This window comes from Lethenteron reissneri, chromosome 6, assembly GCF_015708825.2.
Source record: "Lethenteron reissneri isolate LAM-NWPU_2019-01 chromosome 6, ASM1570882v1, whole genome shotgun sequence".
NCBI lineage: Eukaryota > Metazoa > Chordata > Hyperoartia > Petromyzontiformes > Petromyzontidae > Lethenteron > Lethenteron reissneri.
This window is the reverse complement of record NC_083784.1, coordinates 7,827,653-7,843,112: the sequence shown is the minus strand read 5'-3', so window position 1 is coordinate 7,843,112 and position 15,460 is coordinate 7,827,653. Positions and strand designations below refer to the sequence as shown.

The following is a 15,460-nucleotide window of genomic DNA, read 5'->3' as shown; positions in this document are numbered from 1 at the left end:
TCTCTCCCCGTGGTCACGTGGATTTTCTCCGGGTCCTCCGGTTTTCCCCTCCACATTTAGAAACTTGTGTTTTTGGAGTATTTGGCTGCTATACATCTCCACGCGATGAGCCACTTTGTTGAGCTATCATTTGTGATAGCCAGTGTCGCTTCTGCAAAATAATTATATCGCTCAGCGGAGCCTTAGCTGGGTAAAATAAACATAGTTTAATAATAGTAAAACATGAAATAGTGCAAAAGAACACCAAAGTAAAGGTACCGCCCTGCAATAGCTTGTTCAAGCCACTGCTGGCGGAAGGACCTCCATTAGAAAAAACTGTAGAGGATACTTGGTCTACTCTTCCATGTTGACCAGACGTGTTAGAAGAGGTGGGTGTACCCATATATTGGGACAGTTATATATTTTGGAAATCAGTGTTTTTTTATATTTTAAATAAAGCAAGTCAATTTAAATATTGCAAAAAGAACACTCTAACCAGGCCTGCGTGTGAATAACCAACAGGCCATTAATCAAGTTACGTATTCAAGTTACGTAACCTTAAGAATCAGCGTTTGAGCGTTTATCTAACAGAACATGTTTCATATTATAAATATAAGTGTCGCTGGGCAGCTCAGTAGTCCATACACTCCTCTTAACCGTGACAGATCAGGCAGGATTCATAGTTTATCACCTATGCCCAACCTCTTCTGCCCCCCACTCCCCACTCCCCACATTTTTTAAAAGCGATTTCGTTTTTCATGACCAAGCATATTCTTATTGCAGTCTGAAAGTTTTCCAAAGGTAAATGTGTAAGATTCGTCCTTGACGCATCATTGGATCATACGGCGGGGAAGTCTATTTAACGCTTGCCTGGTCTCTCGCGATGGACACTAAATTAAGCTCCACGGTCTGCAGGTTTTGGTGGGATTTTTGAGGCTCCACTCAAGGCGTATGCTAAGAAAAGACAATCGTAGTCTATGGAAAGCTACCGTAAAGTGAACAATGCTCCTGAGCATTCTGGGTGATTACCCACATTGCAACATTTTTTGACTGTCATGCCATGAATATTTCCTCTCCGTGGAAGAACGAGTGGGGAATTACTGCCCTCGACTCTTGTGTGGCCCAGAGGCAGAGGTCGCAATCGGATACCCGATACCCGTACCCTACCCGATACCCGGCTACCCGTACCCAGCCGGGTACGGGTACCCGTTTGCGACCCTGGTGCGGCCGGGTACGGGTAGGCCGTGAGTCATTGGTGAGTCACCGTTTGTCACTCATTTCCCAACGTCTTGTCTCTTCTCACAATTCAAGTTCCTAGAATCAACCCACCCGCGCCTGCAACATGGCTTCATCCCAGAGGTCGCAATCGGGTACCCGTACCCGTACCCTACCCGATACCCGGCCGGGTACGGGTAGCCGGGTATCGGGTAGGGTACGGGTACGGGTACCCGATTGCGACCCTAGTGCGGCCGGGTACGGGTAAGGAATCAAAACCCGTTTGCGACCTCTGCCCAGAGGTCACTTGGAAGAGATCTCAGGCGCAGGTCCGTAATGTCCGCTTCTGTGAGCTGTTCCCTAACGCTAGAGATTGCACTTCCCTGTGAGAGATGCGCATGCCGCGATCGGTGTAAAGCTGGGGGTGAAAGCTATAAACGAGTGCAATGCCTGCCTTTCCAACTTACTGAAGACTACACTTGTTATTGTTTAATATTTCGTCACCAGTTTTTTTTCCATCCAAAAAAAGTGATACAAGTTATTGTTTTGCAAATGCCGCACATAAAAGTATTCCAGAATTTTCAGTTAAAAGCTATCGGAAAAAAAACATGCCAAGAACAAATTGATGGGCATGACGAAATTGTGTTAAATACATAAACTTCGGTTGTATAATATGTCACTCGATATTTGGTCATTACAGAATTAGGAAATTATTGATGGAAAACTAACAGGTCGCAAGTTAGCCGTTTGAACAGCAGTGTTGTGCATTGAAACATTAATGAAAGTCAATTATAAATATATAAAATTTCGATTTAAAGCTTTCGTGACTGCAGGGATTCATCTTCTTGGTTCTTTCGGTAAAGTCACGTAGAATTGAAATAATAAAATAATAAAAATAAAACATAATAAAATAATTCTCACGACGTTTCGGCCACAACGCAAGCAGCCGTCCTCAGGTGAAGAACAGGTCTGTCGAGAAGACAGCGTCTGAATGACAACCCCAGGCTTGGAGCGTCTTTTTTAAGCTGGGTTGGAGGAGGGGGATATTTTTACATTCTAACTCAGAAAACCCTCGCGCGATCCGTAAGACCATCGTACAAGGGAGTCGGGATGCTGGAACTTTATTTGCATGTGGCTACATAGTAAAGTCGCCGGAGAAACTTACACTGACATGAGGAGAATGCTCAAGACTCTGCTGAGGTTGTCTGTCAGAAACCTACTTGCTGTATTCTACACGTTCGTCAATAACACTGCAGCCTTCAAGTTAAAACTATACGTATGCAAAATGCTATGAAAAAAGGGACATTGCCAAAAACGGAAATTATTGTATATATTATTCATTTTAAGGCCTGTGTTTTTGACAAACATGTTGAGTTTTATTGTTAATTGTGCTTGTGCGCCACTGCAAAGCAACATCACCAAAGTTTTGTTTCACTTACTATACTGTCCTATGGGGAACAATTTGCTTAGCAGGCTGGTGGTCTTGGGGACATTATCGGTGTCAGCCTATTGAGTGAGATCTGAAACAGCCTTTCAATTTTGTGTGTTTATCGGCGAGTTTCACCACGCCGCAATGTGCTTGGCAGAATCGGTCAAGCCCTGAAAGCTTTCTGTTCTGCTGTGGAAATGTGCCGGGGCCAGGCAAATGTGTAGGCAGAAAAAAATATCCCTAGCGGCTACCCATATGGGCCCTAGAACCAATCACAGTAATTTAGTGGCTGGTGGCAGTTCTCCAAATCTGACCATGTGTGAATTGTGCCAAGCTTGTGTGGCAAATTCAGTCGTGGGAGCTTCCAACAGCCAAGCTGATTGTGGATTTGTGCAGTCTGTTCTCCTAGTAACACAGTAGTTGCGTTCCTGAAGAACACCGGGTGCGGTATGAAAAAATCGCGTTATAATAACAATTGATTCAATGGGAATTAAGGGGTTAGGTGGTAGTAGGTTTCAAAGCAATTTTTTAACCAAAATAAATTATTACGAAATGTTAATTAACTTTATACCCTTGCCACTCATTGTAATTAAAATCAACATTTGTATGCACAGCGAGACGAATTACATTTTGTTAAAGCACAATCCACGATAGCACGTGAGATGCGTATGCAGGCTGAACAAAGACTGAAGCATCCAGCTGCATCCCGCCTGGTGTGATGCTACGCCGAGGCAGCCATACGACCATGCTCACATGCCCTTTGGATTGCACCCTTTGGGTTGCACTCATGCCTTTGGGTTACACCACTCTTCGATTTTACATTAACATGCTAATCTCTTACATTAACATCATGCTAATCTCTCACATTAACATAGCCACTTCCGTGCCCTCGTCGAGGAGGCCGCTCTCGTATCTTACAGTTACATGCTAATCTCTCACATTAACATCACTAGCCCCGGCCACTTCTTTATGACCCTTGGGCTACACCCATTTCAAACCTTTTAAAACAGTCTGCCTCAGCAGCAGACCATGCTTTCACACCTGATGATGGACGCTTGTGTTGCGCCCGAAACGTCGTGATTTATTGTATTTTCTACCTACGTGACTTTATCGAAAGAACCAAAGAGTATGGATTCTTGCAGCCACGAAAGCTTCAAATCAAGATTGATACGACCGCTTATTCCTACTCACGCGATGTAGTTCTGATCACTCAATCGCGATATATCCAATTCGCATTCGCGTTACAAAAAATGTGTTCCCTAATGCATTCATCGCGTTATATCCAATTCGCGTCATGAAAACACGCAGCGTTATAGGAGAACGGGTTGTACCTTTCACACTGCCAGTGAATGTTGATTGGGTCAAATGAATAAAGCAGAGAGGGGACGCAGTACTGTCTTCTTAATCTAGCTGCAGACCTGTATGTACAGCAGGCAAATTATCAACTTGAATAGGCAATGAGAATACTGTCTGCGTGGAATATCTTCCATGCGTTTGGCTGGTTAATTATGGTCGCTTTTGCTGGGAAATTATCAACGCTAAATCTGCTCATTAGCAAAACGGAGTCGTTGAGAAACACTGTTAACCTTTCGAAACGATGGCACGTTAACAGGTGTTGCTGAAAGTAAACGGGGTTTGATGGGTTTTTTTGGAATGCGTCACCAGAACACGAGGGGCATCATAGACTGGGGCGCGTTGGTGGCAACTACTCTTCTGACGATTTGCAGTGCAAAATCACCCCCCCCCCTTTAACTTGCGGTGTTCCCAGTACGGTACGCAATAACATCCAACCTCTCTTCCATCAACATCGCACCCGTTGTGTGCATTTGGCGTACGTGTATAAACTATTATTATAAGCAATGTGTTTGGATACTACTCCTGTATTATGTTTGCTTTGTTGAGGAGCTTTGTGAAGCACTAATATAGCATACAAATGAAGATTCAATGAAAACCAGATGTATGCAGACACTATCATCATCAGTCACGATCAATTCACTGCTGGTTGAAGGTGTCCCCAAAGCATCGACATCTCTCACAGTCCTGCGATGCAGCAATCAGATCCGACCATGTCCATCCAGTGCTCGCTGGCTTCAGGTTGGTGAACGAATACATTATAAGGTCGCACTCATTACACGCAAAGTCCTTGCCACTAATGAAACACAAGACCTCGTTGATCTCGTCAAGGAGCGAGCTCCGGTTATCCTCCCAGCGGCTTTTGGCTTATAGCCATCGAACAAAGATGGTCACTAGATCGCGCACTTTCAGATGCGCTTCTGCGGCCGTCTGGAACGCTCTTCCTTCCGATATTAGGAAGCCACTGGAGCTATTCACTTTTAAATAATCTCGATTGAAAACGCTTTTCTTTAGAATTGCCTTTTGTGTTTAGTTTGTTGTCCTTCCCCCGCACCTTCGATTAGCACGGTTGGCTATGTACGGTGCAAAAGAAGTTCAACATACATAAAGTACCTGCACACACTCTCATTTCCTCGCTCCATCTATGCTGTGGACGTCCTCTTGTGAACAATCCATACTTTGGCTGTCACTCCAATGTAAGTCTTGACCATTGGCCATCAGTTCCTACTATGGTGATGTGTCCTGCAAAGGCCCGATTACTTTTCTTAAAATCCAATGTATCTTCTTTTAGCATGTTCTTCAGCTCACAAGACCTTCTCCTTTGCCTCTCAATCGTATTCCAAGCATCACGATATACAGTCCTCTATATGCTGTGTTTGGTCAAGAATAGAAAATAAACCGATACACCGAATAGCTAAACATATACACAATAATAAGTATTGTACACATACACAAAGGGCTGATTAATTGTTGGCGAAATGTATTTTTATAACGTGTTTTTCTAAAGATGTTCACTTCTCAATCGCCATAAATAACAATAATATGTTTTTAGATAACGCCCATTACACCGTGGCTGCTTTGCATGCGACGAGCGACTCGAATCTCATATCAACACATTTCAAAGGGCACCCCCAGTAGCAGCTGTCCCCTTGTAGTGGCGCACAAGGTGACTTTGCACTTAACCTCTGAGCGGGCATTTGTCTGCCAGGAGGAGGGGAGGAGGAGGAGGGGGGGCAGATGTTTGCTCGGGAAATAATGGAGAAAAAAAACCACCAGGGTGATGATGATGTGTTTCAGCTGCTTTGGTACATGGTGCAGAGATAAGGGAGTGAGAGATGAGGCTTGGACAGAATGCACCGTCTGCATCTGACGGGACCTGACTTGTCACGACTGCGTTAGCACCAGCGAGAGCCCATCGAGATCAAGAAGCCTCTATCGTCAAGGAAGAGCTGGATCGATAACAGCATGGGGCATGAACGTTGGTGAGGTTAGCACACTGCGCTCTGTGCACCACGTGACCTGGGTTTGCGCTCGGCCCCGGCTAACATCAGTGGCGAGTGATATCTGACAAGTTCTGCGCCCCACCACCCAGTAAACATGAAACGTCAGGGCAACGTTGAGCTAACGTTGATCCAACGGTACGAACCAGATTCTAACGTTGTACGTTTACACGGAATACATGGTGGTGGTGGGTTTGGTCAAGGGTAAAATTTGGTTACAATTAAATACGTAGGTGGTGATATGTCTCGTATACAGTACAATCAGCACAAGGCAGTAGTGGATATGTATCGACGCAACGATTAAATATTATAATATCGCTTTTGCTACTCTGGCTACGCAATCTTCATCGGGCTAATGGCAGGGTCGAACAAGGCATAAACAGACGAGACAGAGAGAGGTGTGAGACGGAGAGTGACGCGGTGGGGGAAGCTGCCACCAGAGTTCAGGCCTGTCTGTGGTCATCACATCGCACGAATCTCGTCAAATCTCCGAAGCTAAGCAGGTTGGCGCCTGGACTCCGCTTCGATGGGTGACCGTCTTTAAATTAAGAGCAGTGCCCCCCTCCTCCCTCCCCCCTCCCCATGTGCCCCTCTATTTAAAGACTTTTTTATTTTCTCCAGGTAAGCCCCACTGAGCTATGTAGCTCTTTTTCAGAAGCGACATGGCCACAAATGATAGCTCAACGAAGTGGCTCATCATGCGGAAATGTATAGCAGCCAAATAAATACTGTAAACGCGTGATGTTGATTCTAAATGTGGAGGGATAACCAAAGGACCCGGAGAAAAAATCCACGCGACCACGGAGAGAGAGACACACAAACTCCAAATATACAGCAGCAGGGGTCAGGATCGGACCCACGACCTCTTTCATGGTAGGCAGCGAGCAGGTAGGTTATCACGGCATGAAGATAAAGTTTCAGTATTGGAGGTGCCGGTGAACGCACATGAGCACGGGGAGAGAGAGATGCAAACATCAAATATACAGCAGCAGGCGTCAGGGATCAGGTTCGAACCCACGACCTCCTGCATACCAGGCGAGGGAGTTAACATCTCGCACCGGTGGAGCTGGCCTCATTCAGAGGCGAGGTATCCTGCCCTTCGTACTCACCACTGATGTACAACGCTCTGGCGAATGGCTTTCTCGAGACCACTGCTTTCTCAAAATTTTGGACCTTGACAAAAGAAGGCGCTCTTTCCCCCCCTTCCAACCCAGCTTATATATGCTCCAAGCATGATGCTGTTTCATTCAGACGCTGTCGCCTCGACAGACCTGGTTTTCACCTGAGGACGGCTGCTTGCGTTGTGGCCGAAACGTCGTGAGAATTGTTTTATTATGTTTTATTTTTTATTATTTATTACTTCCCTTCTACGTGACTTTACCGAAAGAACTAAGAAGATGAATCCCTGTAGTCACGAAAGCTTTAAATCGAAATTTCTGGACCTGCGTGGGGGGACGCACAACTGTGAACCCTCCTCACAACGCTTTTCATTACATTTACTCTATTTTATTTATAGGTATAGCCCTGTGAGCCATTCGGCTCTTGAATCGGGTTCAACCGCAACAAACAAAAAACTGCACCGACGAATTCCACGGACCTCTGTGCCACTTGTTAGGGGACCACCACCCAGTGGGTCCAGCGCAGTGTTTCTTCGCTAAATTGCCAGAGAGGGAGAGAGGGAGAGGGGAATTGAAGCCACTTTCGCCGATAAGACATCATCAGCGTGTGAGGGGCTCTCCACAGCGTGTGTGGTGGTTTGACAGCAGCACGATGATGATGATAATGGGGCAGTGTTGTCACTCTTTGTGTTACTGCCGGGGGGCCGTACGTCAGGGGCCGCACTAAAGGCCACCAGGGGCCAGCCAGTGGCCCACGGGCCTTGCAATGAAGACCACCGTTCCCCGGCTTATCTCACCTTCACGAAGATGCCGATCTCGAAGTCCTGATGCAGGCTGCCATTCGCGACCGCCGAGAGCCCCGACTCCACCTCTCCCCCTGCTCCTCTCGCTCCCGCTGCTGCTCCCCTCCCTCCCGCTCCTGATGCCGCTCCCGTCTCGGCCGCTGATCCGTGCTCCCCACGGATGCCCTCGTCGCAGGCCGGCTCCTCCAGCAGACAGGGCGGCGGGGGAGGCAGCTCGTCCGACAGGCAGAACTGCTCGCCGTCTTCCTCGCCGCAGAGCCCGTCATCTCCACTCGGAGGAGGCGGTGGTGGCGGTGGCAGCAGCATGTCCTCCTCCTCCTCCTGCTGCTGCTGTTGCTGACTGTCCTCCACCTCCCCCTCTGCCACCTCCACCTCCTGCTGCTGCTGCTGGTCGTGCTGCTGGTCTTCGTTGTCGTCCCCTGGGCACCTCGGCTCCTGGCTCGCCTCGCCCGCCGCCGCCGCCGCTGCTTCGCCGGACTCGGTCTCGGCCATGTGAACGTCCCCGTGTCCGCGCGGGACAGCAGCAGCAGCAGCGTGCGGCGCGTGGCAGCGCGAGCCCAGCGAGGAGCCCGTGGCTCGCGCTCTTAGCCCCCCCCCCCCTCTCTACCCCCCCCTCTCTCTACCCCCCCTCTCTCCTACCCCCCTCACCTTCTACCCACTCCTCCCTCACCCCCCCCCCTCTCTCTACCCCCCTCTCCCTCCCTCACCCCCCACCTCCCTCACCCCCCACCTCCCTCAACCCCCCCTCTCTACCCCCCTCTCCCTCACCCCCCTCACCCCCCTCCCTCACCCCCCCCTCCCTCACCCCCCCCCCCCTCCCTCACCCCCCCCTCCCTCACCCCCCCCTCACCTTCTACCCACCCCTCCCTCACCCCCCCCCCCTCACCTTACTCCTCCTTCCCTCAACTCACTCCTCCACCTTTTCACTAAACTCACTCCCCTCCTCACCTCACTCCTACCTCACCTCACTCCTACCTCACCTGACTCCCCTCCTCACCTCACTCCTACCTCACCTCACTTCTACCTCACCTCACTTCTCCCTCACCTCTCCCTCCCTCCTACCTCACCTCACTCCTGCCTCATCTGACTCCCCTCCTCACCCCTCCCTCACTCCCTCTCCTCGCCTCACCCTCACCTCACTCCTACCTCACCCCTACCTCACCTCACCCCTACCTCACCCCTCACTCCTACCTCACTCCTACCTCACCTCACCTACCTCACTCCTACCTCACCTCACCCCTCACATCCCTACCGCTCGTCTACACACAAACGAGATATAACGGAGCCCCCCTCCCCTTCTCTCCTTTTATATGTAAATGAGGCGCGAGGTAGAATTGAGACCCCCACCCACCCACCCCTGTTCTATGCAAATGAGGCGTCGTCTATGCAAATGAGATGATGAGGATGGAGGAGGATGTAGGAGGATGATGATGATGATGGAGGGGAAGCCCCTTGGCCGCGCTGTCTCCGCCGCGCGCGCCGAGGTGGAGTGAGCGAAAGAAGACGCGGAGCGATGCCCCCACAGCCCCCACCCCACACCCCCACAGCCCCCACCCCCACACCCCCCACAGCCCCCACCCCCACACCCCCCCAGCCCCCACCCCCACACCCCCACCCCCACACCCCCCACAGCCCCCACCCCCACACCCCCCACAGCCCCCACCCCCACACCCCCCACCCCCCACCCCCCACAGCCCCCACCCCCCACCCCCCACATCCCCCACCCCCCACACCCCCCACAGCCCCCACCCTACACCCCCCACAGCCCCCACGCCCCCCACCCTCCACAGCCCCCACCCCCCACACCCCCCACCCCCACCCCCCACACCCCCCACCCCCACACCCCCCACAGCCCCCACCCCCACACCCCCCACAGCCCCCCCCCCCACCCCCCCCCACACCCCCACCCCCCAGCCCCACCCCCACACCCCCCACAGCCCCCACCCCCCACCCCCCACAGCCCCCACCCTACACCCCCACAGCCCCCACACCCCCGCCCCCCTGCCCCCACCCCTCCCCCCACACACCGAACCTCGGCCGCTCTCCATCCACGGCGACTGCCGCAGGAGCCACCAGCGACAAAGCCCTCTCGGAGGGGGCCTCTAAAGCGTGACCATTGTTTAAAGAGACGGGGGGGGGGGGCATCACACAGAAAACTCCCGGGGGGAGGGAGTGGGTGTGGGGGGGGAGGAGGTCATGACACAGTCAATGTTGAAGCAAATGTCAACGCCAAATAGAATGAGTAACGACTTGATCTGCTCACTAACACCTCGTGTGTGTATGGGGAAAGGCTGCGACGCCGTGACGATAAGAACTTAGAGTTGGGGGGCTCGGGTGAGCCTCCCCCCCTCCCCAGATACCGTCTCCCTCCCTACCCCCTGCACTTTGACTACAATGCAACCTCTTCGTATCTGCTAACGTCCCAAATGTTTCTCTCTCGCGCGCTGCGTAATGTGGTCAATGGGACGGGAGGTGTTCCTTGGGTCTCAGATGATGCTTGGCCATTGTTCTGAATGTAATGTTAAATGTACGTCGGCGTGTACAGCCCTGTGTGGGTCGCGTGGATTGTTTGTCAATAATTCTGATGCGGGTTGGTCGAAGTCAAGGTGTGTAGATCTTTGGAGCCGCGATTTAATACGACCTCTGCTGTGCACCACAACTCCAGGTGGCAATTACTCGATACAACAGACGTAAGGGTTGTCTTTGGTGCGACTAAAAAGCTGATGTGAACAGTCTGGAAGGTGCACGCTATTGTTCCACAAGTCACACTTTGAGAAAAAGAGAATGGGGACAAATTCCGCCGAGGAAAAATTGGACACGTCCGTGTCTGCTCACGCTGTGGAGACTGTGAAATGTATTTCTACAAGGTCGGCTGACCGAAATATTGAGAAAGCATTCGTCAACTTCGCATAGCCCACACCGGCTTGCATCTCGTAGTAAAAACGTCTCAGTGTCACAACGGGTGCGTCAGTAACTGTTGCCATGTCCGACGGATGGAAGCCACTAAAGTCAAAGGCAATAAAAAAGCCAGGGGGTCAGAAAAGATACACAAGCCTAAGCAAGCTCTTATATTCCGGGGAAAATGTATGATAAATTATTGTTATTTTACAGATCAGACATTATGCCAAAGCACGCCACATTCTGCCAACACAACACCAGCGATGCATCATGGGAATAGACTGCCGAATGCCTCTCTGGAAATAAACAAAAACCTGAAAAGTCTGATATCAACGAATAGCAAAGTTCACTCTCATCGCCGGAAAACTACACACGGTCCTTTTGTTAATCCACTCACTGATGGACCTGTGAGCTATCTACACACGCTAACTTCGTAATGCTAAAAATGCAATCCTGCAATGCAGAGTTCACGCTCGGTTATCCGTGGGTGCATTTACCAGCGTTGATGATTAACCGTGATTGCCAAAAACAAACATCCTTTTCTTTGCCGTGTTCATACATTTTAATAGCATAGGTTGCATTTATTGCATAATATCCGTGTTGTTTTTATTTTATCTCAATCACCCTTCACCCATTTTCCCAAGAGTTGACCATACGCTAGATCTGGAGGTTAAAATACCCCACAACACTGGTTTAATAATACAAAATAATATATAATTATTTGTCAATCCACTGCTGGATAAAGGCCCTCTCTGCCCCGTGTCCATTAAAGATTATGTTTAACCTCGCTGGTCAGTACGCAAGGTTGCCACCTATTCCCACCGTGAGACCAAACACCGGACATTTCTCAGCCAGAACTAGGCTTATCAAAACCGTGCAGTATACCGTCATACATCTTAACTCAACACCGTTACGAGATCTCTGTACAAATCAATTTCTGCACACGCACACACGCAGATGCCAATTTTCGTCAACCCCGAACGGGCGGCAAACACCCTATCATATCATATCATCACTTGCCACCGATGTTAACCGTGGCAAGGGAATCGAACTCATGTTGCCTTAGATTCATAGTTTTGGCACGGCTTAAAAAGCCAATGTGCCAACAAACTCCCATCGCTCTGTATCTAGAGGTGAAAATCTCTGTTCTGCCAACGCTGGAGCCATGGGGCGCGTGACACGTGGACACGGACGCGCACGCGCGTGTTTGACGTTGTCGCGGCAACCGAACAAGAGTTGGGGGGATGTGTGTGGGGGGGTGCTGGAAATAAAAAAAAATTAATGGGGGCCCTCTTATCTCTACACTCTCAGGTCCAGGAAAATTCCTCCCGAAAACAAAGACGAACCCCAACAACAAACAAAAAAGGCTGACATGCATTCAATAAAAAAGCCACGCGCGCACAAGCTTGTTTCATTGTCCTTTTGCTACATCAAGCTGCGATGTGGTAAATGTAGAGGTTATGGCAGCGGGCTCGGGTGAGCCGAGCGAATCAGCGCTGCACATTGAAGTTGGAGCGTTAAGTTCGAATCCTGGTCAGGGTTAACGCATTTCCAATCTCGCCATCGTCATCACCACCATAAAATCGCACATCTTCATACAATTGTACTCTACACGGTATGGAACATTGATATTAGTATCAAAAAGGTGACACAGTATAGTAAAATTAGGGCACTTTATTCAGCGAACGCCCTAATTGTAGACAATAATTGTAAACTTATTTTGCTATGATTGGCTCAGCATGTGGAAATCCTGACACTACCGTATTATAAATTGTGAAACTTGGATGACAGTGCCTTTAGAATAACATCGGCCACCCATTTCAGTTTGTCTTTGTCCCTCGACTCCCTCCTGTGATCAGCACACTTTGAGTGGGCATCATTGCCGGCGGCTCAAAATAACCTGGCCAGTGCAGCTCACTGCAACGATACACTTGCAATTATTGTAAAACACAAGGCATTCAAGTGCAAGGGTCTGATTCGTCAATTTAGCAGTTTTTTGTGGGAGGGGTAGAAAATCAACAGAATATATTTTTCATTGAAAATCCGGTGGTAAACCCAACTGCAATGATAGCTACTTTGTTATAATCAAATGCGTAGACTATCTTTTTCAGTGCCAAATTATTATGTTTTATCTTTAACCGAGATGGATTATCTTTTGTGTTGGGGGTGGTGTGCTGTGATTAACGTGTTCGTTTCCCAGAATTGTCCTGAACATAACTACAGTATATTGGATGGAGTTTGTGAGATGTAGCTTTATACATTGCGTGCTACATTTTAATTCTGCAAAATATTAAAAAAATCGTGTTCGCATGTAGGAAATGTTTTTTTGGAACGACGTATGTATTATTTGTCCCAAAATTTTTCCAAATAAAACAGGACACTTATCGGAATCTAAAAATGGTTAATTGTAAATTAGTAGTCCAATTATCTGTTGCCCAATTTATGTCGCTTGCCATTGGAAAGCAACTTAATAAATTATGCAAACATCGGGAACGTGGCCTTAAATTAGTACTGTACTGTGTCTGGGGCGGCTTGCAAACATCAGCATTGGGGAGACAAAGGCAGCCGGGCGGTGGTGCTATCGGACTTCATAGGTGCTCGCTAACACCACTCGCCCCAGCAGTCTGTTAAGGTCTACACGTGGGTGGGGGGGGGGTAATCTTCGTCGTATTGCTCATCACGAGTTGATATTGAGTGGCGTTGAGCAGGTGCTTTGCCTCGAATTGTAAATTGCTTTAGGTAGGTGTGGCCTCTACTCACGGCGTGAATTGATTTTTCAATTCATTAACACCATGGGATTGATTCGTTGAGTTGGTATCTGGTTATGGGTCTTTCGGTAAAGTCACGGTAAAGTCTTTGAACCTATCTACGCGACTTTACCGAAAGACACACAGAATATGAATTCCTGCAGCCACGAAAGCTTTAAGTCGAGAAGATGCGTGTTGTTAACTTCGCAATACACTAGTATCGCTAGATCGAATACTGCATGGTACGTGTATAATAGTTGACTGTGTACTGTATAATAGTTGATCATTTATAATATAACTCGATAAACGCTGCGAGGATACGTTGTGGGTGGTAGAAGGCAGTGGAACAAAACTAACTGTTGTAGTGTACTTCTATGCTTACGCGTCTAATGCTCCACAGCCTTCAGCAAACCCTCGCCCACCATGGACAACAAATACGCATAGCTCATGGAATAACTCTATGAGCTATGAAGACTTCGTTTTCACAGGTGTCCAGCCAAAAGCTGGGGTCAGAAATGGTATAAATCTAGAGAGGCGAGCGTGATGAAGTATGGTTTAACACCCCTCACCCCCAGCAGCAGTGGGTTGACACAAGTGGCTGTACATGTTTCAAGTTTCATTCATTAGGTATAGCCCTGTGAGCCATGCGGCTCTTGAGTCGGGTGCAACAGCAACAAACTAAATATGAACAGAGAACATCTTACAGCGACGACGCGCAACAGAAACATCCTGGATAGATCAGCAAATCTTGCAGAAAAAAACCCACCGTATTACAACGCTGTGTGCAAAAATCCCAGTGTGATGTAAGTCAAACATTAACAGCCATAAGACAATTTAGATTAAAGTTATCAGGCCAACTCTGCAACTTGCCACGGTGGCGAGATGTTACTTACCTCGCCTGGTATACAGGAGGTCGTGGTGTTCGATCCCGACCCTGACGCCTGCTTTATATCTGGAGCTTGCATGTTCTCCCCGTGGTCGCGTGGATTTTTCTCCGGCTCCTCCGGTTTTCCCCTCCACATTTTGAAACAACATGCGTTTAGAGTATTTGGCTGCTATACATTTCCACGTGATAAGCCACTTCGTTGAGCTATCATTTGTGATAGCCAAGTCGCTTCTGAAAAAGAGCTATATTATCGCTCAGTGGGCCTTACCTGGTAAAATTAATACAAAAAAGTGTCATAGTAGTGGGGAGAAACTTTCATGCCTGTCGAGCGCAGTGTTTCTAATTGCAAGGCCCCTGATGGCCTTTAGTTTGGCCTTTGACGTGCGGCCCAACACAAAGAGTGAAAACACCCCCCATCATCATCATCATCCTCGTGCTGCTGTCAAACCCACCCAATTGTTTCAAATGGTGTGGCTCCTCTCTGAAAAGTAGTGCAGGACGTTTAACACGTAGGCTTTCGCGAGCAATATTATCTTATCAATGGTAACGTTTTTTTGGGGGGGGGTTAGATCGCGTTAATCTAAATGTGTCGTCGTTAAACCTGCCACCAGCCAACAACCCTGCCAAATAGGAAAGTTCGTCACGGAAACAGAACGTGCCAATTAGTTACTAATTCAGCACACCGGCGTGTTGGAGAGCAAATGCTGTGTTGCTGAACGATTAACTAATTGGCACGATTTGTTTTGCGTGTCGAAACTTACTAATTGGCTGTGTCGGGTGGCGGCGGGTTTAACGACGACACATTTATATTTACGCAAATCTAATCACAAACAACAACAAGATCCCCCTTCATTATGACCACTGGTCTAGCGACATCTGGCGAACTTCTAAACGTGCGTTCGGTCACTGTTGATGACAACGATGTCCATTCCCCCACAAAGACAAAGATCCCCCGTGTAGCCTTAACAGCCTGCTGGGGCAAGTGCTGTTAGCGAGTAGCACCTAATGAAGACCGGCACGGCACACGAGAGA

General features: G+C 48.8%; 1 protein-coding gene across 1 annotated transcript in view; it reads right to left on the bottom strand.

The window, feature by feature from the left end:
- Nucleotides 1-8,460, bottom strand: part of LOC133354507 (chloride intracellular channel protein 5-like) — a 91,418-nt gene extending 82,958 nt beyond the window's left edge. The window contains exon 1 of the mRNA XM_061571400.1: nt 7,892-8,460. Coding sequence (XP_061427384.1) covers nt 7,892-8,389 — 498 coding nt within the window. The 5' untranslated portion in view covers nt 8,390-8,460. The remainder of the gene's footprint in view (nt 1-7,891) is intronic.
- Between the last annotated feature and the right edge of the window lie 7,000 nt (nt 8,461-15,460).